This window comes from Doryrhamphus excisus, linkage group LG18, assembly GCF_037039965.1.
Source record: "Doryrhamphus excisus strain RoL-2023G ecotype Guam linkage group LG18, RoL_Dexc_Guam_v1.1, whole genome shotgun sequence".
Lineage (NCBI taxonomy): Eukaryota > Metazoa > Chordata > Actinopteri > Syngnathiformes > Syngnathidae > Doryrhamphus > Doryrhamphus excisus.
The window spans coordinates 16076181-16102068 of NC_136374.1; the positions used below are offsets into that span (position 1 = coordinate 16076181).

Here is a 25888-nt window from a genome sequence, read left to right on the forward strand (position 1 = left end):
GACTTAGAAATGTTAAAAAAAAAAAACCTGTATCTCATTCGTCGTGAGTTACTAATAATACCAGGAGGAAATGATAGTTCTTTCTTTGGTAGGAGCTAATCATGAGCTAACGGTGCGCTCATAGAGTATGTCAACCTTTAGGAACTCAAGTATGATCGGTAGTTTATATAACAATAACAATACATTCATTACACAGCGACTTAACACTCAAAAGGTGTCTATACAAGTATACAAACATGTCCCAATATGAGTTTTTATGTGGATTTTCTGACTTAGAAATGTTAAAAAAAAACCTGTATCTCATCCTTCGTGTCTCATCTTCCAAAAGTAGTCTGCCATGATTAGCAATAGCAAACAGACGCAAGCTTGACATGCTATGTTGACAGAAGTAGCGCTAGATCAATGCACCCAGGAAAGAACTTCCGGATAATGTTTACAATCATCCAAATCCTGTAAGTATTGCGTGTTGTCATGAATGTACCTCTTGTATCCCATGATGCACTTTAGCTCCCTTGTGCTAACGGCTAACTTTCTCTCTTTAGAACAGTGCGCTCATGTCAACCCTTTGGAACTCAAGTATGATCGGTAGTCTATATAACAATAACAATACATTCATTACACAGCGACTTAACACTCAAAAGGTGTCTATACAAGTATACAAACATGTCCCAATATGAGTTTTTATTTGCATTTTCTGACTTAGAAATGTAAAAAAAAACTTGAAAAACCTGTATCTCATCCTTCGTGTCTCATCCTCCAAAAGTAGCCTGCCATGATTAGCAATAGCAAACAGACGCAAGCTTGACATGCTATTAACACTCAAAAGGTGTCTATACAAGTATACAAACATGTCCCAATATGAGTTTTTATTTGGATTTTCTGACTTAGAAATGTTCAATGTTCATCCAAATCTTGTAAGTATGCACTTTAGCTCCCTTGTGCTAACTGCTAACTTTCTCTCTTTAAAAGGCGCAAAAAAAGGAGATGATGTTTCACATAAGAATTGCGGATGAACATTCTTTAACTGAAATTTGTAGTATTTTAGGGAAGAAAAAAAAAACAAAATTTTTATGTTGTTGTTATTATACTTTGTGTTACTTTTAATGCGTCCACCAGGAAACTCATCATTTCCAGTTCTCGAGTTGCAACACAGACTGATAACCCCGTTTGTTTGTCAAACTCTCCAGATTTTGCAATGTATCGATTTTTTAGAAAACAAACAGAACACTTTGTTCTTAACTAGTTTCATTTTTCACCTACCCCCCCCCCCCCAAAAAAAAAGCAGAAGTACAAGGTGTCCCAAAAAAATTGACATTATTTAACAAACTAAAAATGTTGACAATTCACAAAATGCATAGAAAGAGTTTTCAGGTTCAGTCAAGTCATCTTGGATCTTTGGTGATATTCCTTGTTTGTGAGTCTAAAGGTCACATGAGAAGCCATCCCCACGTCAGTGTCCACACATAAAAAAAATCACCTTTGTGTCACACAAGTGTCACCACTTCAGTTAACACGGACTTGACCTCGACTGTGTGTTGGGAAGGTGATTACTTGGGGCATGACTTCCAATGACATTTGAAAACACCGAAGTTGCTCAATAAAGATGGCTGCATGGACGCGGGACACGGGACACGGGACACGGGACACGGGACTATGCATCTCGTAAACTCGAAAATGAAAGGAAAACACAGAATCATACTTCTATTTTAGTTATTTCAGTAGTCCATAGGACTTAAAATGTCTAATTTTGACACATGGTTCATGCAGAGCCTCACTTGTTGATTTTTTTTTTAGTTACATTTTTTTATTTTTTTTTATTTTATTTATTTGTCCATTTAACTGTATTAAATTGTATATTTTTATATATATTATATATATTTTTTTTTATAAATTTGTTCTTATTTTTTATTTTATTTATCTATCCATTTAACTGTATTATAAATGTATCTTTTTATATATACAGTGAAGAAAATAAGTATTTGAACACCCTGCTATTTTGCTATTTCTCCCACTTAGAAATCATGGAGGGGTCTGAAATTTTCATCGTAGGTGCATGTCCACTGTGAGAGAGATAAACTAAAAAGAAAAATCCAGAAATCACAATGCATGATTTTTTAACAATTTATTTGTGTGATACAGCTGCAAATAAGTATTTGAACACCTGTGTATCATCTAGAATTCTGACCCTGAAAGACCTGTTAGTCTGCCCATTAGAAGTCCACCTGCACTCCATGTATCATCCTGAATCAGATGCACCTGTTTGAGGTCGTTAGCTGCATAAAGACACCTGTCCACCCCATACAATCAGTAAGACTTTAACTTGTAACATGGCGAAGACCAAAGAGCTGTCCAAAGACACCAGAGACAAAATTGTACACCTCCACAAGGCTGGAAAGGGCTACGGAGCAATTACCAAGCAGCTTGGTGAAAAAAGGTCCACTGTTGGAGCTATCATTAGAAAATGGAAGAAGCTAAACATGACGGTCAATCTCAATCGGAGTGGAGCCCCATGCAAGATATCACCTCGTGGGGTCTCAATGATTCTAAGAAAGGTGAGGAATCAGCCCAGAACTACACGACAGGACTTGGTCAATGACCTGAAAAGAGCTGGGACCACCGTTTCCAAGGTTACTGTAGGTAATACACTAAGACGTCATGATGTGAAATCATGCATGGCACGAAAGGTTCCCCTGCTTAAACCAGCACATGTCAAGGCCCGTCTTAAGTTTGCATATGACCATTTGGATGATACAGAGGAGTCATGGGAGAAAGTTTTATGGTCAGATGAGACCAAAATAGAACTTTTTGGTCATAATTCCAATAAGCGTGTTTGGAGGAAGAAGAATGAAGAGTACAATCCGAAGAACACCATCCCTACTGTGAAGCATGGGGGTGGTAGCATCATGCTTTGGGGGTGTTTTTCTGCACATGGGACAGGACGAGTGCACTGCATTAAAGAGAGGATGACTGGGGCCGTGTATTGTGAGATTTTGGGGAACAACCTCCTTCCCTCTGTCAGAGCATTGAAGATGGGTCGTGGCTGGGTCTTCCAACACGACAACGACCCGAAGCACACAGCCAGGAAAACCAAGGAGTGGCTCCGTAAGAAGCATATCAAGGTTCTAGCATGGCCCAGCCAGTCTCCAGACCTGAACCCAATCGAAAATCTTTGGAGGGAGCTCAAACTCCGTGTTTCTCAGCGACAGCCCAGAAACCTGACTGATCTAGAGAAGATCTGTGTGGAGGAGTGGGCCAAGATCCCTCCTGCAGTGTGTGCAAACCTGGTGAAAAACTACAGGAAACGTTTGACCTCTGTAATAGCAAACAAAGGCTACTGTACCAAATATTAACATTCATTTTCTCAGGTGTTCAAATACTTATTTGCAGCTGTATCACACAAATAAATTGTTAAAAAATCATGCATTGTGATTTCTGGATTTTTCTTTTTAGTTTATCTCTCTCACAGTGGACATGCACCTACGATGAAAATTTCAGACCCCTCCATGATTTCTAAGTGGGAGAAATAGCAAAATAGCAGGGTGTTCAAATACTTATTTTCTTCACTGTATATTATGAAAACAAGCTATGGGCCAGAATTGGCCCCTGTGCCACACTTTAAACACCCCTGAAAAACACTTAATTTTGTGTGTGTATCCTAACATTTTTGCTGAGTATGGTTTGATTTTATGGAATAAGCATTGCAAAAAAAAAGTATAAAAAATTATAACAAGATTTGATCAAGTTTTATGCTTTAGATATATTTCATTTTCATATTTCATGGTATGAGATTTAATATTTTTCATATCTGCCTTTCTTTTGGTATTGCAAACTTTACAGTAAATTGGTAAAGATGGCCAGTTACCAAACATTAAAAAGTACACTTTTAGCATATAACACACACACACACACACACACACTCAGTATATATGAATATTAAGATTAAGATGAAATTACTTATTCTAATGTGGAAGTTTAGGGCCGCCCGGAATTTTCCCTCAAGAAGAAACCCATCATTTTTACCAGTCAGTGCAATGGGAGTAGCCAATATGCAATGCATGCAAAAAAAAAAAAAAAGGAAACTTCCCAGCATGTAATAAGCATGTTTAATTATGTCTTGTCACTTCCGACCCTGTCATAATTCGCCTATATATTAAGACAAGACATAGAACCACAAATAAGCATCTTGACCGAGCCTGAGAAGCCAACAAGTCCGCATTTATTCCACCAACATGCGCATCACCACAAGTCTCCTCCTGGTGGTCCTGGTGGTCCAGGTTCTCCTCGGCAAAGTGTGCAGCACTCCGATGTGCAGCAACCAGTGCTGTCGCTTCGTGGAAAGGTTCCCCGGCAGGCTCAGAAAGCTACGATACGATTATTTGCAGATTAGGGACTTTTACGTGAGTATAAAAAAACGAGCGCTACTAAAAACGAGCCGGTCCTTGAAGGCATCACAGTGCAATGCAAGATGACGCTCACTTCTTCTTTTTTTTTTTTTTTTTTGAATCGAACAGGAATCAAACAATGACCTGGACACTGCGTTGCTGGACCAGAGTGTCGAGGAGTCGTTTCGAGTAAGTGGCGGATGGTGCAAAACCGACAACGGCAGTAACGGAAACGGTTTGTGTTTTCCCGATCAGACGCCGTTTGCCTGCCACGCCATGAACAGCATCCTGGACTTCTACCTGAGGACGGTGCTGCCCACGGCGCTGTCCGGGATCACGGAGGACATCAGGGACCTGAAGCCCCCCATGGAGTCCATCCAGCAGATATTCGATGAGCTCAAGCGGGAGGTCAATAAATGTGTGAGTATGCGGGCAAACTGCATTGGGTGCGCATTTGACGCAAAGAAATTGGATAGTTGGGCAAAAACGCGTTATAGGCAGCGTTGAATGGGTGTATTTTAGTTGGGAACACATATATGTGCGTTATATATATATATATATGTATGTATAGCCAAAATGTTGCACGTGCATTTTGACTAAACTTGTATAGTGTAGAAGCGTCATTAAAAATGTTCTTAAGCCCCCCTAAATAATTTGATATTTTTTATTGATTTAAAAAAATTTTTTTTAATTGATTTTGGGTTTTTTTTTTACAAAAAAAAATCTCTGACTAATTTTATATAACAGGGCAAAAGCAGGCGAATAAGCAAGCCAATAAGCATGCGAATACTAGTCTACGACTAAACTTGTATCGTATACAAGTGTCATTAAAAATGTTGTTAAGCCCCCCTAAATTAATTTGATATTTTTTATTGACTTTTAAAAAAATTTTTACAAAAAAAATCTGACTAATTTTATAAACAGGGCAAAAGCAAGCGAATAAGCAAGCCAATAAGCATGCGAATACTAGTCTACGACTAAACTTGTATCGTATACAAGCGTCATTAAAAATGTTGTTAAGCCCCCTTAAATTAATTTGATATTTTTTATTGATTTTAAAAAATTTTTTTACAAAAAAATCTCTGACTAATTTTATAAACAGGGCAAAAGCAGGCTAATAAGCAGGCCGATAAGCATGCGAATACTAGCCTACGACTAAACTTGTATAGTATACAAGCGTCATTAAAAATGTTCTTAAGCCCCCTTAAATAATTTGATATTTTTTATTGATTTTTTAAAAAAAAAATAGTTTTTTTGTAAAAAAATTTTTTTTTTTTACAAAAAAAACTCTCACTAATTTTATATAACAAGGCAAAAGCAGGCTAATAAGCAAGCCAATAAGCATGCGAATATTAGCCTACGACTAAACTTGTATCCTATACAAGCGTCATTAAAAATGTTCTTAAGTCCTCCTAAATAATTTGATTTTTTTTTTATTTAAAAAAAAAAATTCACTAAATTTTTTTTTTTTTTACAAAAAAATCTGACTAGGGCAAAAGCAGGCTAATAAATACGCCAATAAGCAGGCTAATACTAGCCTAATAATCAGAAGAAGAATGATGAAAGTAATAATAATAGGCTAATTAATAATATAACATGGGTGTCCATGTATAATATTATACATAAATATATACATAAAAAAAGAGGAAATGTAAAGAAACAATGAAAAGAATGAATATTTGTCAAGAAAATGTAATTTGGTCTTTTCGGCTTCTGCTTGTTTTCTCGACAACCCAGTTTCTGTTTCCAAATACTAGAAGGTAGAGTGTCATGTTTCTGAGTAAAACCCGTGTTTGACTCCCTCATACGCGTAGCATCAAAATGTTCTTCCTGGTTTTTGGGCTGAATCCCAAACATTCCCTTCGATATGACACATGTTGATTGCAAGAAAAGGGAAGATGTCTTATGAAGATGTCTTATGTACGTCTTATGTGCGTCATCCAGGTCTTGAACTCTTTCTTCTTCTTGCAGAGAAAATACTTTGCCTGCCAGAAGCAGTTTGACATCATAAATCTAAATACAACGTACAATCAGGTGAGTTTGAATCCCGCATACGCTACTGTAAATAAAAGTAAATAAAGTTCAAAGGTTTGATAAAAGACGATTTTTTTGTCCCCAGCTGGAGAGCAAAGGCGTGTACAAAGCCATGGGGGAGCTGGATATACTTTTTAACTACATCGAAACATATTTGGCATCGAAACGCCACAGGAGCCATGCTGTGCCCTTGTGACGACCTTCATCAATGGGATCTGGATCACTTGTGTACATTCAGATACATTATTCACCACACAGGTGGACTATATTGGAATCATATTGAGTCCATTGTGTTTATTGAAATATTTATTTCTGTTTTGCTGTCTTTGTATTTATTTGAAATGGATTCCCAATAAATGATCTGGAGGTATTTATAGCTTTGGAGTATTTGTACTATACGTATGAGGAGTAGGTGGCGGGTATAGTTCACATCCTGCATTACTGCGTTGTATACGTTTTAAATGTATCGCAACTAACCTCAAACGTGACCTACATCCTCCACTTACCAGCAGCACCACCACCTGAGTCTAGACTTACCGTAACTCACCAGCGTCACCCGAGTACTAAAGAAGGCACTCGTTCACACACACAATCGCACCGCTTACTCGCACTCAGGGTTAAAAAAAAAATGCACCTTCTTGTGTATTTTCAATTTAAAAAAAAGAGCAAAAAAAAGGCCCAGATAATAAAAAAACAAACAGCAGCAACAATGGAAAAATCTGAAAAAAGTTGCAATATAACAACAAAAATGTTATGAGAATCATGTAATATTATGCAAAAAAGTAGCAGAACACTAAAATATTAAAGATCATTTTAGCCATTGTGCAGTATAGCATGCTATCCATTTTTTTTGCCATAATATTCTGAGAAACTAACAAAACAAAATAAAGTTGTAATTTCTGAAAAATTAAGAAACATTATTGAGAAAATTTACAAAAAGAAAGTTAAAAAACTTTTTGTGGGGGCACGCAGGAATGGAAAACACAACTGTTATTTTACAAAATTAAAGCTAAAAATATTAATAGAAAAATGTTTCAAATTTACAAGAATAAACACGTAACATTATGAAGTAATGTAATATATAAGATTTTAAATGTGTAATTTAAATATTAAAGAAAAAAAATGTGGGATTCTTTGAAATCAAAATATTATGAAAAATATACAAAATAAAACTGTAATTTTTTTAAAATTTATAAAGGTAATAAAGTCATAATATTATGAGAAGAAGGCTTTTAAGAAGAAAGTTGAAACCAGGAGCAAAGTCCAATTATATCACAAATATGACATGCAGTTTCTTTTTCTTGGTTTAAAAGCTGAAGCGAAACTCAAATGCTTCGAAACGGGGCCAAAATCCAAATTTAGAACGAAAACCGGAGCCGTTTGGAAGCTGAAGCTTGGCTGAAATGCAGTGGAAATATGCTAAAACATGCAATGAAAGCACTCGACTCTCCAATCAAACTGACAACTTCTGGGTCAGGAACCAAGCACTACCAGCTGAGCTATACAACAAACACTGAATTGAGAACTTTGCCTTATGTCTCAGCCGTCCCTGCACCTAATATTAACAATTACAAGTGCACCTGAATGCCTCATGGAGCGAGCAGAACAAAGCAGAATGAATCACATGAACACATAAGTAATTATTTTGTACGGATAAGCGGCATAGAAAATAAATGGTTGGCTGCGGAGGTGCTGCAATGCTGCCAGAGGAGACCTGAGAGAGGCTGACGTCATTGCAGTGATTGGTAGATTGTCCAGAGTGAGCTGAAGCAAAACTGACTGAATGTTTTGTGCAAAAGGTGGACTGGTACACCAATTTACCGTCTCGACGACAGTGTTCCGCGACCGGTACGAAAAACCGTATTGCATCGATAATATCGTGACATCCTGTCTCCACTTTCGTGAGATGCTGTTTTTTTATGTCAGGAGTTTAAATAAGAAGCAAATCCCTGCCATGTGCTGCCTCGGTCTCGTCAGAGCTCATGCTGCTGATTGCAGAAAGCCACCGGCCACAAACGCAAATGTTGGCTTTCCATCTCTTTGAATGGACTGCGGGTGCAGCATTTCCACGAACAGGCATCACGCCGCCTGTTAGATTCCCGTGTTGACTCACAGCTCTGCAATGAAACTACTCAAAGACATTTCATCACACACGCTAATTGGAGGACATTGGGGGACATTTACAATTCGAAACGTGAGAAAAACAAACTTGCTTTCATACCGGAATCATTTAAAAAAAAAAAAAAAGGAAACTTTCATTGCAGGTGCGGTTGGGAATCTGCTTGTTTCTGTTTTGTTTATTGATAAAGTTTCAATGGGTCTTCCACATTCTTCTGTAAGGGACCAGCAGAAGAGCAGCTGAACTGCTGAATCCTGATGATGAGCCATTGAGCAATGTATGATTGTTCCAAACTAAAGCTGCTAATGAAATCCAACTCTTAACACAGCCATGATGCATGCATATCTTCCAAAAACATATTTCTTGCTACAAAAATGCTTTTTCCTCCAGAGAAATTGGGAGTGTATGCTGTGATATGGTATGACCGCGTGCTCATGCGTATGCTACGAACGGGTAGAATTTTTTTTTTGTAAAAAAAAAAAAAAAAAGTCAGTCCAAAAAAAAAACAAAAAATATGAAAATATTTTTGTTAAAAAAAATCAATTAAAAAAATCTATTAAAAATATTAAATTATTTAGGGGATGTTAAGATCATTTTAGGGGGGCTGAAGTCCCCCTAAAATAGGAATAACGACGCCACTGGGTGGCAGTATCATGGTCTGAGGCTGCATGAGTGTTGTTGGCACTGGGGAGCTATGGTTCATTGAGGGAAACATGAATTTCAACAGACCCCCTAATATAGGCCCCACCGGGTGGCAGTATCCTGGTCTGGGGCTGCATGAGTGCCGTCGGCACTGGGGCGCTATGGTTCATTCATTGAGGGAAACATGAATTCCAACCCCCCCAAAAAATAGGCCCCACTGGGTGGCAGTATCATGGTCTGGGGCTGCATGAGTGCCGACAGCACTGGGGAGCTATGGTTCATTGAGGGAAACATTAATTTCAACAGACCCCCTAATATAGGCCCCACTGGGTGGCAGTATCCTGGTCTGGGGCTGCATGAGTGACGTCGGCACTGGGGCGCTATGGTTCATTCATTGAGGGAAACATGAATTCCAACACGGACTGTCATTAGGCCTATTTTAGGGGGGCTTCAGCCCCCACTGGGTGGCAGTATCATGGTCTGGGGCTGCATGAGTGCTGTCAGCACTGGGGAGCTGTGGTTCATTGAGGGAAACATGAATTCCAACACGGACTGCGGCATTGTGAAGCAACCCTGGGTCACATGGCAACAATGGTTCCCACTTTGGACACAATTTATGTGTCACTTTTTCATTTATTGCCAACTATTTACGCAACAATGGCTGATTTCCAAGCTGTACACTGACTACTCTATGTTAACCAAGATTAAGTTCTACAGGGGGGGTCCCGAGCTTCATTCCCCTCACCTGACAATCACGCATGGATGGTAGATGACTGTGGGTTTCGTCACAGTCAAAGCAGGAAAAGGTCCGTGGCTGCTTGAGCATTGGGTGGAATACACACATACACACAAATATCCCATTTGACTCAATGCCACCGTACTTGTTTTACAACTCAAACGTGTGTATTCCACAAGCCAAAGCCTGTCTGTCACAAGTTCAGTCTGTGTGTCACATCTCACAGACAAAAAAAAAAATCCCAAGCTAGCAGTTGGCCGACCCCATGAGGTGAGTCACGTCTGTTGACATGACTTGAAAAAGTTATCCAAAAAAAATAACTTAAGCTGTAGAAGTTATCAGAACGTGTCGACAGATTTTACAGGGTTGTGATGGTTTGGTATTTTTATGATAAACACGTCTTGTGGCTTCTGGAATGTACACATTAGATATTGTGGTATATACAGTACATGAAATGTACATAATATAATGTATACAAATTTAACATATATAAATTACTTCACAAATATAATAAAACTCAGCTGAGATTGACACCTATATGTTGATGTCAGTCAGATAAAAAAAAAACTGAATATACGGTTAAGTATTTTAGTATTTCGTTCATCCACAAGGAACTGGTGTTCTGGGAGCCCTGAAACAGGATTTTTTGAAAACAGTTTCCAGATCTGAAAACATCAGCTCGTCGTTGCCATGTAAACAACGGCTACTCTACCGCCCTGTCACATGACCAGAAATAACAAGCCAACAAAATGTCACCCCAGTTATCATTGTCCTTGTATTTTTATGTCTTATGCTCCAAAACTCGCAGAAGTAATTCCACTTTGTAATTATCAATTTCTTGGACAGAAGAAATTATTAAGAGACTCCTCTGACGTAGCGTTTTTGTATCCTTATTAAAACATATTACTCCTGTTGTAGTTTTTAACTCCTTTTCATAGTCTTCAATGAACCAACGATTCGTCAACAGTATTTCACAACAGTGCCCTCGGACGGTAGTGGTGTACGAAGAATAACGCAAAGGTGCCAATCAGAACGCAAAACACATTGAGTGGGTTCTCCCTTAAGTCAGTCAGGACTGTTGTGGGCGGCTGCACGCATAAAACTGCAGCGTCTGGACACTCTTGGGTATACAACACCCTTTACTGGTAGCGGGAGTAAATACAGTAACATACATATAATAAAGAATCAGGTTGTTCTAATACACCACAAGTCTGCAGAATAACGCACATTCAAACGATGTTAAAAAAATAGATGCTAAATTACATTTTAAAAAAGCCGCAAAGCAGCAAACCGTAGTTGACGAAGGAAGACTAACGCGATTAGGAATGACTCCCACTCAACATTTATATATATTTTTTTTACCTTGTGGGCATGCCTTCTTTTATACTTTCGGGTTGTCACATGGTTTTGTCTGCATCCGTTTACAGCATCACAAGTAGGTGTGTCTTTTGTTATTCCCCCAATCATACATTCACGTGTGGATCTGATTAAAGAAATGGAAAGTTAGAGATTAATAATCATGCAATTCAAATAAAACAGTAAATATGACAAATTAATTCATGCTTTCATTTGACACCCCTAGAAACAGTTAGACTGGATGACCTTGCATAACCTTATTATTTAACTTGACTGGGCTTTTCCCTCAACTGTGGACGGCTGCCAAAACGGTACGCTTTACATGTGGAATGAGACACGTTCTGTCATGGGGGATTCATGAAAGGGGGTGCACATCTTACAAAGCCAGAAGAGCGACATTTTACGGCATGTCCCATTAAAGAATTCCCATAAGGGACTGCCAGGGTCAGGGATTGCCCGTTAGCAGTCAGCACTGTTTGGTAACGTCACACAAAATCAGTGCAGATCATTTTTAAATAGGTGGTTACATTACTCGAGTCAATTTTCCATAAATCTATACAAATTCAAATTATATCTCAAACACACAAAATTGTTTTGTGAGTTTTTTTTTTTAATTGAAAGCAAGCAGACAAAATATGGCAGCTGCAGCTGACTGAAGACAAAAAGGTAAGACGCATTTCTGCATCTGCAATTAAAATGTGCCGAGAAGGACAAAAATGACCACAAACATTCAACAATCATTTTTACAGTGCGATTTGTGACAATGTGGTCGACTCAACCTGTCCACAATGAAGAGAATATTGACGAGGAACCATCAATCAAACCCTCTTACTGTGACGACAGCTTGCTGGTGGTGTGAGGAGAACACTCTTTAGCGCTTTCTACTTCTGATTAGTCCAGCTGGAGGTGTAGAGGTGCCGTTGTTGTCGAGAACAATGAAAGAACTGAACCGAGAACAGCATTTTAGTCCTTCTGGTTCAAAGTTCCTCTCACCAAGAACATAAGAAGTTGACCTTCTGCTCCCACGAGTAGGGTCATTCTGCCTACGTTAACACACGCATATACTCCCCATCTCTCCAATACACTGGGCAAACAAACAAAAAAACGCCAAAACCAACAAAAAAAAATCAGTACTTCAAGCCGACATACCATCTGCATAGCATTTAACCTGAAATCTGGCAACAAAACCAAATGGTGGTTTTTAAGGTCATTTCCTGTTTTGTATATATAAAAACAAAACCTCAACATGGCCTATGTTAAAATGCTATAAAAATCTGTGAAAAAATAGAATTGGATCTCTTTGAAGCTACGTGCAGGTCAAACATGCTACCTTCTTTGCCTCGAGACAGGCCCTGAAACAAGTGTCTTTAAGGCAGGTGAGAGGGGGTGGGGGGGCACGGGTGACAACAGCACACCAAACGGCCTTGGTAGGTGCTGATGCCACCAGGACAAACAGGACCTGACAGACTCTCAAGTCCATCTCTTTACACTGTATGCATGGAAAAGAACATTTTCCCTTGCTTTTTGGTTGGGGAGGCGTTTTTTTTTTTTTTGACATTCACTAGTTAGGGGTTCATGAACTCATGCCGACAACAAAACCTGATGGTTGAAGGAGAAAATGAATCCCAGTGCTTCTCCTTGCCTTTTATATAATTCATAACCTCTTCCCTCATGTAAAAACACATATGATGAATCTCTCTGTCAACAGGGAAGAAAGTTGTTTAAATGCTTGAGTAATAAAAAAAAAAACTTCTACAAAACATTAGACTTGAAAGAAAACAAAAAAAAAAACAATCCATGCAGTGCAACTCACATGTCGACAAATTATTGCTTCCTTTTATCAATGTGTGTTTGTATGTGCGTGCATGGTTCAGCGGGCAGCAGACGTGGCGTGTGCCATGGCATTACTGGCTTTCTTCCTCCTCTTTGTTAGCAGTGGATTGGTCGAGTCCTCGATGGTCTTGATCTTAATTTGCTCGTAGTCGACCCTCATGGTTGCCAAGGCACTCGTCATTTCCTCCTAAAGGATGAGCACAGGAAGCTCATTGGTTCAAGCGGTGCACACCAGTCAAAGCTCTCTTTTCGTTGAGATTTTGTGTCATGTGGACAGGAAGTGACTGTTGACTTTTTGATGGATTGCGGCCACAATAGTGACCCATGTTATTGCAGGCCACACAGCTAGGAGGCCCGAGTTCGATTCCCCCCTCGGCCATCTCTGTGTGGAGTTTGCATGTTCTCCCTGTGCGTGCATGGTTTTTCTCCGGGTACTCCGGTTTCCTCCCACATTCCAAAAACATGCTAGGTTAATTAGCGACTCCATATTGTCCATAGGTATGAATGTGAGTGTGCATGGTTGTTTGTCTATATGTGCCCTGTGATCAGGTGTACCCCGCCTCTCGCCTGAAGACAGCTGGGATAGGCTCCAGCATGCCCGTGACCCTCGTGAGGATAAGCTGTAGAAAATTCATGAATGAATGCTATTATTATTGTGCCTTTTGTGAGACAGTGACCTGTGTAGAATATTGCATATTAATAGTCACCAAAAAACAGCCAATCACAACACACAAAGGCGGAATTTAAACTGAAACCCCAGTCACAGTGCCTAACATTTGCCGCCTGATTTAATGGAGCGGCGGAAGGATGTAAAAATGCAAGTGGTGACGTCCAATGGAGGGACAATGTCTCGATCCCCTGAGGTTAAAATGACAGCAACAAAGCGACTGTAATGGAAGTTTGTTTTCCTGACACCGATAATGCTGTACTTGTGTAGTCTCAGAGGATTTCAAGGCACCGACTACAACAAACCTTGACGTCCTCCCATGCATCTTTCTCTTCCTTGAGCACCCGGCTAGTGTGAAGTGGCGTCTGAGGAACCTCCATCGATTGCTGCAGGGAGACACGCAGGAGTCTTCCTTCAGTGGACAATGTCGACCACAACAAATCAACTGACAGGAAAGACGCTGCTCACGTTAATCCAGGGGTGGTTCATAAACTCTGTGATGGTCAACCTTTGGGTGGGCTCTGTCTTCAGGAGGGTTTTAATCAGCTGTTTGGCTGCAAATGAAAGTCGGTAAACGGTTCTTTAGTGTTAACACTTCTTGTACAAATGTGTATTGGATGGATTTCAAATGACCACTTAAATGTTAACATATACTATTGATATATACCATTAACTATTCCTGCATTCCTCAAAAGGTTTCCAGCTATAGAGGGGCAGACGTGAAAATATAATAAAAAACAAAAAACACAATTAACCTGCCTAATGGTCACGTGAAGCCCACACTGATAATGGGAGATGATGGGAACAGGCAAGTGGTCGTTGTGGCTGTAATTGGACTACTCATAGCAGAGCTCTAAATCTCACATCTTTTGTAAAGTCAAAATGCAAGTCATCATCACCTTCTTCTGATACATCAGACCACTCTGGATTGGGAAACACGTATTGGCCCATCCTGATCCTCTTCTTCATCCCAGGAGAAATAGCTAGACCGTGGTCGGAGTAAAAAGGGGGGTATCCGCACAACCTAGGGAATAACAGCAATGGCGGTTAAGATGTCGCGGACGACAAATAACCTCAATGCAACATCAAGTGAAGACGACCGACTTACAGAATATACATGATGACGCCCAACGACCACATGTCACATGATTTGTCGTATTTTTCTGGGCCCAGAACCTCTGGAGCTGTCGGCAGAGTGAAAGGAACACATGGAGGTTGTGAATTTGAAATGATACACAATACATGGAAAGTAAGACGGCAGGAAAAAAATAATAATAAAAAAAAAAGAGGGACTCTCACCAACATAGTAGGGTGTGTAGCAGGGAGTCGCAAGAGAGTTGTGAGATGTGGTCTCCTTTGCGAAGCCGAAGTCTGTGAGTTTGAGCAAAGCGTTGGGCCTCTTTGTAGAATACAGTAAATTCTCGGGCTGTAAGAAGTTTGACATCTGTTATTAAAAGCAATTGTGGGAGCTCTCCTAACCCTTTAGAGTTTTTTTTTTAAATAAAATTATCAGTTTTGATATTACTATTATTTCAAAAGGTTGCTTGAAATTGGTTAGATAATTGCATACTGTATTTGCATATTATGACATAACCAGGCTCAAAAATGGTCAGATACCAGTCTCTACAACAGGCGCATCAAAATGTCTGATCCACACGGTGAAGCTCCAAAATCTGCTGGTTTGTGGACTGTCATAGATGGCAGAGCCCGTGTACAAGACACTTCAAACTCATTCAACTCCTTACCGTTGCATAGAAACACACCCACCAGTGTTGCTCATATGAAAAACACAAATGTCTAGTCACGACATAAAGCTTTGTCAGCAATATTGCTCGTTGCAATTTTACGACTTTGGTGCCTACAGGGTTAACTTCTCATCAGATTGCGTCAAACAGTGAGAACTTTATGATCAAACTAACCTTAACATCTCTGTGTGCAATGTTGACGGCATGCAGGTACTGGATCGCCTCTCCTATGCTCTTCATAATGTCAGATGCCTCTGAGGTAAAACATAAACATGTGTTAGTCGAGAAATTGCAATCCGGCCGGTCAAATGCTTGTACCTCTTTCTGTGAAGGCCTGGTCGCCCCTGTCCTGGATTCGACTAAAAAGCTCACCGCCATCCATGCTGCAACAACAGACAAGTTCAATTTTACATTGGTTAAATTATTAGGGGCGAGACACAACGTCAAATTCAAGAAACAACTCATGGCAAAGCAGGAATGTGGTGGTGGTGGATCTTGCTGCCACATTGTGTCTTTGGGGATAGTCAAGAATCCTGTCGTTGAAGGTTTTCCGCCATTTTCCATGGGTTTCGACATTCAAGCAAATCAAGAAATCGACCACTAGTATATGGGAACAAATTTACGCTAACCGTCATCCCTTTTTCTTATAAAGCAGCGTCATCTTTTTTAAAAACTATTTACATTATATAAATGTGTTTATCATTACTTTTCAAATAAATATGAAAATATTTGTGATTGTTGGCTATCATGTTTCACTAAATTGTGAACGGGAATATGCTACCTAGCTGGCTTCATAGGTTTCATTTATGCTTTGCGTTTTTTTATGATTCCAAGTTGCAGGTGCAATCATCCATGTCACGTTTGAGGGTTTCTGTGTGTGACCAAAGATGCCTGACTGTACACATTACTTCTTAAAGCGTGCATGTAAAAAAAAAATGGGGGTGGAGGACCTGCTTACCACAGCACACTTCAAATTTCTCAAAATCTGGCTTTCACTTTTGTTCTCGCCGTCCTTTCTGAGTTCTTTAAATTGTATGACTCATTGATTCTCATCAGCAGTGACGAGTACGGCGCAACAGAACACATTTATCTGTCACCTCCAAAGCAGAAAATGTCATGAGTAGCCCCCATTTTCACTTTCCATTCTTATCTAAAGTAAAGTACAGCCTTTCCCACAGGGCTGCAGTCTAATTGTGGGGGAGTAGAAGGCCATGACACGTGCATGTAGTTGATTTTATTGGTGTCATTATGACTTATGTCATTATAATGACATCACACCATTAATCACATATAAGTGGTTGAATAAATTCATGAATAAAAATGTAAATAAATGAGCTACATTTGGTAAAGTTCGGTTTTCATTTCAAGACCACAGATGACAAATACATGATGGTTTGGTAGTTCACAAGTTGCAATGTGGAAAGCCAAAAGGCAAGGAAAATGTGTGAAGGTCATTTAAAAGGTTGCTTTCTAATGTATGATATTATAGATAAAAATATTGTGCTTAAGTCAGCTATGCAAAAGTTATAACATGTAACATCCAACAAGAACAAAACTCATTACTACAATGTAGTATGCTTTTCTGCAAAACAAGCAATGTTCTGTAAATGTTTTTACTTCTGTCATATCATATAACAAATATTTAACTTGCAAACCTAAACTGCTTAGGAAAAAAAAACCCACTAAAAATCTGTACTATAATGTATAATGTGTTCAGTAATAAAACTGGTAATTGTTCGGCAATTTAAACTAAAAAAAAAATGTAACAAATCCCTCGTTTATCGGGGTCAAGACTGGTCCGTAGTAGGTAAGATTACTTCTAATCAAGTATTCCTTCTAGGTAAGTAGGACTCTTCTTTCTTCATAAATATGACATTTTCATAGTTGGAGTATTTAACCTTATTAGACCCACCTGGACATGAAAAAACCCCCATACAGTTGTTGCTTGCAATATTGCGGTTCAAATATCCCACCCTTGCGATACTTTCAATATTTCACTTACTGATACCGAGTGATCAGTGTATAATACTGTGTATCACAATTTGAATGCGTCTTCTATATTTGTACTACATATAATTGTTATTTAACCTACATATATATGTTATTTTTAACTAACAGGCTCCATTCAACCATGAAACAGCACGATTTATTCAGGAATATATTCAATCAACACTGTGTTAGGGTGATGCAGCAGAATTTGAAATTGTATTGGTATTGAGGTAAACTTACAAAATCAGCACAATTCACCTAGCATGTTTTTAGGATGTGCGAGGAAACCAGAGTACCCTACACGTGCTAACTATGCCACCATGACTCATGGCTGTGAAAAACAGCAAGCAGACACAAAACAGTCTTGTGAGCGTGAGCGACTGCACTGGTGAACTTACCATTCCATGACAATAAGCAGACACTTCCTGCCTTGATAGAGGTTCTCATAGACATCAATAATTCGTACAATGTTGGAACATGGTGACGCCCTCCAATGGAGCTCCACTTCTCTACGTGCTTTGGAACAATCCTGTAGCATCTAGACAGCAGGGCAAACAACATAAAACAGTTACCAAAGATGGTATATATGTTAAGTTCATTAATTACTTTATTATACATTCATACAAGATGAAGATCCTGCAATGTATTCAACAAAGCCACATACATTATCAGTATGTAGCAGCACTCAAAGCACAGTGCTGCCATCAACTGGCTAAATGGAGGCTCAACGTTGCAGAGCCTGGCATGTGTAGCCATGACGCCCTCTTCTGGTGATATCGTGTCATTGCAAAATTTCACCAATGATTTTGTGTGGTGTATAAAAGAAGAAACATAACTTAAAATAAATTTGAGTCACAAGTGCCATACTTTCCTGACAAAAGAAAGTATTCAGCCTCGGAACAAATCATTTTTCCATCATCATGTATTACATTCCGGTGTTGCCCACAGACACAACACAATAGCAGGATTGATGCCAGTGGGGTCCTTCATGCCGAGATTCTGACTGTATGATAACCTTGAGCAAAAATATCACGGTATTATAATTCTGTGGCATTTTTAAACAACATAATAGAACATGATGGAAGTGGAACATATGTACAAAATAACAAAAATACATAAAATGCAGTTGTTAATGTAGTCTCCTGTCTATACTATACAGACTATACAGGTAAATCAAAGCAAAATGAAAAAAAAAATGCAATCACTGGCTCAAAAAAGTCAGCATAATTACCAAAAAGTAATGTTACGTTATTATTTCAGAGTGGTGAATGGCCCTGCTGGATTATGTATTTGCAGAGTTTTGATTATTTGATCATTTTGCTTGCATCGATCAAATGTGAATGACACCTCTCAAGACTAAAATTAATTTTAAAAATTGTGATAATATTGAATATACAATACAATACAATATATACAATACAATGCAGCACAATTTTCGATCATCAGAATTTGATATCATGACAACCTTACTACAAATATTCAGAAAATACATGTGAATGTGTGTCCCTATCACACATTGCATTTGCTCACTGTGGACGACGTAAACTACGATTGATTAACTCAAAGGTGATCCATGCTTGCTCACCGTTTGACTGTACAGCCAATCAGCCACAGAAAAGGGTGTTATCTGTGTATCAATGTGGATATTTAAACATGAAAGAAGCCCTCTGATTCACTCAGCCCGTCTGTCCTCTATCCTCTCTCTCTCTGTTGATTTCTTCAGTTAATTCATGTTGTATGGCTCTATAAGATATCAATAGCAGCGAGCAAGTTGCTAGATAGTATCAGCTCTTAAATTAACTCATTCATTATGGTTTTTTTTTTGCACAAGAGGCACAAACGGATGATGATGCAACCCCACAATAGAAGAGAGCATGTTTTAAAGCCAAAAAACGGCCACAAGGTGGCAGAAGTGCATTATATCTGAAGAACACAACATGCTGTGTGCCTTGAAAAATCAGTCAATATCATCAAAAATGGCCGGTAGCTACCGTGACTGAATCAGCTACACTCTTGTTATTTGTTATCATCATTATACATGCCCAAACAACAGTACCTTTAGTTGTCCCAGGCATCAAAATAGACCAATAAACTCAAGAAACAAGGGTGGTGTGACATTTTTTTCCATGACTAGTTACAGTACATCCAGACAGGAACGGATCATTGACTACACAAGGCACACCTATGTGCGGTGCTGAAGAAACACGCACATAAAACCACATGAAAGACCAAACCGTAGAAGAAAGAACCAATGTGGATAGGTCCGTCATCTTCTGCGTTGCAAGGCTGGTCTAGACTTATGACAAAGTGAAATTACATGTGCATCATTTTGGGAGTATAGGACAATAACATACCAAGAGAATGTCAACTGCCGTGAGTCATGACACTCAAAATATTCTGATATTACCCACGTTTTCAAATGTTCCCACTCTGTGAGCCATTATTTAAAACTCATTCAGGGCACCCACACAGTTTCTGTGTGAATGAGAGGCTGAAACGATAAAATACTTTGCCGTATTGACTTGAAAACATTTCCGTGTGGAAAGAGTAAGAGGAGACAAGGACATGCTAAAAATAGCAAAAGCCAAATCTATAAATACAAACAAACCCCACCTACCTTCATTAACAACATTTTAAAAACACACACCCCATAAACCCCCACTAGCTCTTCAATAAGTGTGTAGCCCCCCATCTGTTGTTGGTCCTCTGAGACGACACCCTGAAGTCTGATCAGAAGGAGGGGGCAAAGGGGACAGATGGGCACACAATGCACTTCCAATTGTCAACACAAAAGCTCCACACTGGGAGTCGGGGTAGGGAGGGAAGCTGTTGGCGCTCTGAAGCTCCACCTGCCACTTGTTAGCCCGAGACCCACGGCCAGCACTGATCTGGTGAAATCAAGTAGAGGCATCACACTAAAGGGGTGAGAAGATAGTGAACTGGGTTGGCGGGGAAAGATTACACTATGACCTGATAAGCGACTCACTCATTAAAGCCTCTTATGGGTTCGATGATAATCTATCAGAGAACGTGTTTCTATACATGCATGATGCAGACACAGGGGTACAGAAGCAAACATGTTTATGTGTCTGTGGGACATGATCTGATTAAAGATATCTGCTCAACCCCAAAAACGATCAGATATCTGCGCTGTATGTCTCTCTATTTTCAGTAATCATGTTGTGTGATGCTGTTTATCTGACAATAGCAACTTTGTTTTCAAGACGGATAAGGCAGGCACAGAGAATTTGAACTCTTAAATGTTTTATAGTCGTATTGTGTTCCATCATGATGCCAACAGGGGCACAGAAAATGAATTACAGAAGAAATAAAACTGGCTGGTGGAGATTTCCCTTTAAAAGCAATGCAGGATTGATTGTAATTGGTCAATATGGTGAGAGGTTATCTAGCAATCTGTTATGTCCCATAGTAGCTAAATACTGCATGTAAAGTGTCCTGAGGTGTAACATTTTCATAAAAATGGCTCGTTGGCCATGAGGAGGCAATAAACAAGAACAGCATCTGTACAGTACACAAAAAAATAATTCTTCAGGCTTTACAATAAATAATTTTGCTGGTCAATAATTGTTCTATAAATTATAAACAAATATTCAATTTAAAAAAAGAATATTATGGTTATCATTCAAAGATCGTTGTGTCGTGATGGTGTCAAAACAACTACACACAGCAACGCAATAGGTGGATAAAACAGTGAAGACACTACCAACGTATAATGCAGAATATTCACCAACTATTATGTGTATGTGAGATCTAAGAATGTGCTTGAAAGCTGGACCCCAGCCCGCTACACTGTGAACGTACATCGTTTTGCGCTGTTTTGTTTGATATTTACTCCGCCGATCAAAAGCCTCAGTAAGCGTTGACTGTCGGAAGGAAGGTTGGACTGCACATCCACACGTGAGCGATGGCATTCAGCTTAACTATTGCTTTTGTGCCTTCATTCATATTCGACTCAATTTCACGAAGAGGCTTAATAGTTAAGAGGATGCTCACACCTTTGTGTTTATTTCCTATAAAGTCAATGTACACAGATGTTCAGGCTAGGTATTTGCATATGTACCACAATCAAAACAAAAATGGAGCTCGATACAGTGCATATTTAGTGCTGAGCTTTTGGGTCCGACAGGGTCCCCTTTATTTGCATACGTAAAATCACAAACTCACCTACATACAGTACAAGCTATGCAGACACAGACTATTGGAAAGACACCAAAAAGAAAATCTGTTTCTGCCTCGTCATTCTCATATAAACATAGCCTATTTTGCACTGCAACTGAATAGTAAGGCATGTTCTGGGAAAGTTCTTTCGGGACTTAGAGCAGTATGTTGTTTTGAATGGACAACGTTACAAGTGTAGCTGTTTGGGTGAATGAGATAAAGTGGTGTGGCAACAAAGAACCTCTTCCTTCCTCACCGCCTCCCTCCTATTCCTTCCTTTCTCGTTACATCTCATGACTGGAAAATGGCCAAACACTTCCTCTGTGACTGTATGAACCAACCTAAGCAGGGTTCTTTGGGCGGGACACACCTGAAAGATGTCATTTCGACCAAGTCTTTTTCCACCAAATGTAAATACTTCAAAGCCCACTTTTTTGAAGCAAATGAAACACATCCTTTGAAAGTGCCCAACAGCAACAGTCTTTTCCGCCAAACAATTACTCACAAGTGTTTGCTTGGCCGCAGCGGCTTTCATGTCTTTCCAAGAAAACCCGCTTTGACACTGTGCCACCAAATTAGAATTCTGACTACACTTAATTGACTCATTGTGCACGATTAGCTCAATTCCCTCCCAGATGTCATGCAGAAGGGGTGTCAGGTGACTGTAGAGTCTAACAAAGACTGTTTTCATGTCAGGTCTTATCCTATCCAGAAGAAAGGCTGCCAGGATGCTACTATGATTCGTTCGGCTTCCTGTGTCCACAAGAGGGAGCTCATGAGCTCCGGCAGCCTTGGCCAATGAACTGCTCTGCTGGGAAGAAATGCATTATGGGATGAATTAAAGTAGTTGTTTTTATACTTGGTTTGTATATTTATTTATTTGCAATCTTTTGAGTGTTAAGTTGATGTGTGATGATTTTAGTCTAAGATGACACGCCCTCCTGTAATTTCCGATGGTTTGAGAAGCTCATTACGAGATCCCTTACAGCTCGTGATTGGCTTCTGTCAAAGAAAGAGCTACTGTGCTACCTACGAGAGACACAGTATTACTAATAGTTCTACGATTCAAGGATGTTCTTGGTTCTTTGAGAATGATACATCTGAAACAATTCAGCAACTTTATATCCAAAAAAAAACTAGCGTGACTGTGAAATAAATACCTGGGTACTGGACAGTGCAGGTTATGCCTCTCACATTCCAGTTGCTAAATATTCTGTCGATTTTGGTGTGCGTCCCGAAATTTTCTGCTTTGCACTACTAAAATTTAAAGTTAGGGGCCACTGTGCTACTACAAAAAAAAAAAAAGAAAGTCTGGAGCCCTGTAAGGAGGTATGACATGATGTAATCATGTAACATATTGGGAAATCAATCACATAAAAGCCAGGAACAGCGGTTAGATCTGATTTGTACTGCAATGTTGAGGCTTTGCTACATACTAATCCCTTCTGCAATTATTATTTTGTAAGCAATTCACTTATGATAAAAGGTACACCTGTCTGTCAATCCTATTCTTCAAAAGCAACATGTTTGTCTGACTTGATCAGCAGCTAAGACCATAATCAACTGTTCATAAAAGCTCAAACTTCTAAATATTTGAATTTCTGCTAGACTCACAGCAGATACATGAAGGGCATACTGTATGTACAGAGCAGTGACACAGTTATTGAAGGTAGATTTCAGTTTGAACAACCAGACAGGATGTTTTCACACCAACTTACTCATGAAATATTTTACGCAATAGATTTTTTTCACTATGTAGGACACACACACGCAAAAAAAAACTGCTGGTAAATAACATACAAAACAGTACTTAGCCTGGGCGGCCTTGGTACTGTATATATGTAACATTTGGTATTAATCATTGACCAACCTTGAGTTCCTGCTATTTCATCACCAGAATACTTGACATATTTTTATCATGTCATAGTCGCGGTTGGTGGAGGTGAAAACTGCCTGAGCCAACTGAGAAATGCTACCGGCATGTTTTGTTCAGCTCTGGACTACAACCTCCAAAAAATGGAAGCATAAGGGGACCACCTGATACTATTCAACTACTCTTTATTAAACATGGTAAAACCAATTCAATACACAATGCTTAGCAAATGTATCAGACCGCCCGTCATAATACATGAATAAATATTCTACTTTTTTACAAAATGTGTTTAAAAAGCTAATAAGGTTATTCTTATTTACTTGGTAATAAACAACTACCTCTTTCCCCTCCTCCCCAAATATGGGCTCTTTTGGTCTTGATGAACATGGAAACATTTTTTTATACAGGAATGTATTTTAACATTCCTCAGTAATCTTGACGATTATAGTTTACAGGTAGTACAAACCCCAATACAGTCTCATACATTTAAAAAATAAACATAAATTAAAAAAATAAATTGCAAAAATACTGGGTCTCGCATTAATCAACAAATGCAACGCAGCTCCTGAAATCCAATACAGTTTACACAATAATCTGACTTATAGATGTACGTTAAGTACATACGTACATAGCAATACGTACATACGTACATACGTTGTTAAGTATAATAGGTAAACAAATATGTACACTACATGAGTTAAAAGGGAAAAATATATATTTATGATTTTTTTTTATTTTCGGTGTGGGTCTAAAACTTCAAAATAATATGATATGGGTGTGTCTTATTATGTTTGAATATGCTGCGGCTACTAAAAAAACAGCCCTCAAGCCTAAAAACACACAGTTAAATAAGAAAAGCATCCATATCATATGAAAAATTATTTTTTGTCTACACAGTAACAAAGAAGAAGTTTCTTGTATACATATGTACTATATACTATACATGGAGTGTGTTGTTGGACCTGGGCGCTTTCTTTGGCAAGTTGTGACAGCTCCACTCAAGCAGGAAGAGACATCGATAACAACAAGGGTACACTTTTTGTCAAGTACATCGAGTAAACACATTCGATATTTCATAAAAATAAACTTAGCTTACCTTTAAAGCGTACTTGTCCCCGGTCTTCCTCTGGAAAATTTCAAGCACCTTGCCATTGATACCCAGACCCAACACCTGACTGGTCACCTTGTAGTCGTCTATAATGGCGTTCTTCTTGATCTGTAAGGTGGGTCTGCTTAGGAAGGGGAGAAACTGACCCGTCGGGTTCTGCTGCCCGGCGGGATTCTGTTGTCCGGTCGGGTTCGGAAAGAGCGGCTGGTTCTGAGCGTTCGATAGCATTATGTTTGGCTGGGAGACCAACAACCCCGATCACCTCTCCGGTCCGGTTTAAATACCGTAGTCCCTTTTCAAGACAGGGTCTTCCTGTCGATAAATTGTGTCGCAAACCAGGTCCAGATGAGACAAAACAGCAGCCGGGCTCCGTCTGACGAAGTCACTCGGTTAGCTAGCAGCGGAATGCTAAGCTAGCTAGCTGTTAGCATGCTTCTATTCGCTCCTATTCTTGACCTATGACTTTTCGGCTAACAAGTCAGCTATGAGTTAGCTTATCCATCTCGGGTAGCGGCCGCTGTACGTCAGTCCCTCCAAGAAAACTTAAGTAACTTTGTTTGTTTTTTTTACATAAACTAAAGCGTCTTACAGAGGCGCGCTGTAGCGTCGAACAAACAAGACGGACAAAGCAGGGAGGAAAGTTGGGTAGCGGTGACGGCGAACACTTCACTTTTCCGAGGGCCAGCCAGCCAGCCAGTCAGTCAGTCACCCAGTCCGAGCAGGTTTTAGTGCTGACGTCAGAGTTTCTTTTCCGGTACTTAAAGGAGAAGCAGACCCGTTAGACGGAGCTCACAACCGTACCCAAACTTTTGTTTTTATGCTCTGTTTCCTGATATTACTTAGCTTAGGAACGCCATACCCCGTCATGAAAGTGAATCTTATATCGGTACCTCGAGTGGGGAGCCACTTGTGCTGTTTTTGGTAGTAATAGCTTGAAAAGATAAAAATAGAGGCGGTAATCTGGAAGCAGAGGCCCCCACATGCAAGCCCAAGGTTGGAGAGTTGTTAAAGTGACTGGCAGCCAAGGCCCATGTTGTACTTCCAAATGACGTCACACACATCCCCATATCACTTTCTTTTTTATTATGATCTGTGTCATTTCCTCTTTTTCAGTTGCTGTGTAGTTTCAAGTCGGTATGAAGAAGATCTCTTTGATATCAGGGTTTTCCACATGTCTGGACTTCCCCAAAATAGTGATTTTTTGGGGTCATGTTTCACTGTCAGA

General features: G+C 39.4%; 2 protein-coding genes across 3 annotated transcripts; one reads left to right on the plus strand and one right to left on the minus strand.

Moving 5' to 3' along the window:
* Nucleotides 1-4166: 4166 nt before the first annotated feature.
* Nucleotides 4167-6803, plus strand: il10 (interleukin 10). Of its 2 annotated transcripts, XM_058055585.2 has the most exons (5): nucleotides 4168-4397; nucleotides 4512-4571; nucleotides 4638-4802; nucleotides 6354-6416; nucleotides 6502-6802. In XM_058055585.2, the coding sequence occupies exons 1-5, from the start codon at nucleotides 4230-4232 to the stop codon at nucleotides 6610-6612; spliced, it is 567 nt and encodes a 188-aa protein (XP_057911568.2). In that variant the 5' UTR covers nucleotides 4168-4229; the 3' UTR covers nucleotides 6613-6802. The 2 variants fall into 2 exon arrangements, with proteins under 2 accessions (XP_078654654.1, XP_057911568.2); XM_078798528.1 differs by having other exon boundaries at nucleotides 4167-4397; nucleotides 4512-4802; nucleotides 6502-6803.
* A 5832-nt stretch (nucleotides 6804-12635) lies between these two features.
* mapkapk2a (MAPK activated protein kinase 2a) lies at nucleotides 12636-25621 on the minus strand. Its single transcript, XM_058055390.2, has 10 exons — nucleotides 24652-25621; nucleotides 17902-18041; nucleotides 15833-15897; nucleotides 15689-15768; nucleotides 15069-15195; nucleotides 14878-14953; nucleotides 14669-14793; nucleotides 14238-14323; nucleotides 14075-14155; nucleotides 12636-13289 (listed from the first exon to the last, which is right to left on the minus strand). Exons 1-10 carry the CDS (start codon nucleotides 24889-24891, stop codon nucleotides 13140-13142), a joined length of 1170 nt encoding a protein of 389 aa, XP_057911373.1. The 5' UTR covers nucleotides 24892-25621; the 3' UTR covers nucleotides 12636-13139.
* Between the last annotated feature and the right edge of the window lie 267 nt (nucleotides 25622-25888).

Bases quoted from the DNA above. Each gene is read 5' to 3' on its own strand.
- il10 (XM_078798528.1), top strand. From the start codon at position 4,230: ATGCGCATCACCACAAGTCTCCTCCTGGTGGTCCTGGTGGTCCAGGTT. The intron at 4,398-4,511 runs GTGAGTATAAAA...TGAATCGAACAG, and splicing joins TGCAGATTAGGGACTTTTAC to GAATCAAACAATGACCTGGA. The intron at 6,417-6,501 runs GTGAGTTTGAAT...TTTTGTCCCCAG, and splicing joins TAAATACAACGTACAATCAG to CTGGAGAGCAAAGGCGTGTA.
- mapkapk2a (XM_058055390.2), bottom strand. From the start codon at position 24,891: ATGCTATCGAACGCTCAGAACCAGCCGCTCTTTCCGAACCCGACCGGA. The intron at 15,769-15,832 runs GTACAAGCATTT...GTTTTACCTCAG, and splicing joins CCAGGCCTTCACAGAAAGAG to AGGCATCTGACATTATGAAG. The intron at 15,196-15,688 runs GTTAGTTTGATC...AACTTCTTACAG, and splicing joins TTGCACACAGAGATGTTAAG to CCCGAGAATTTACTGTATTC.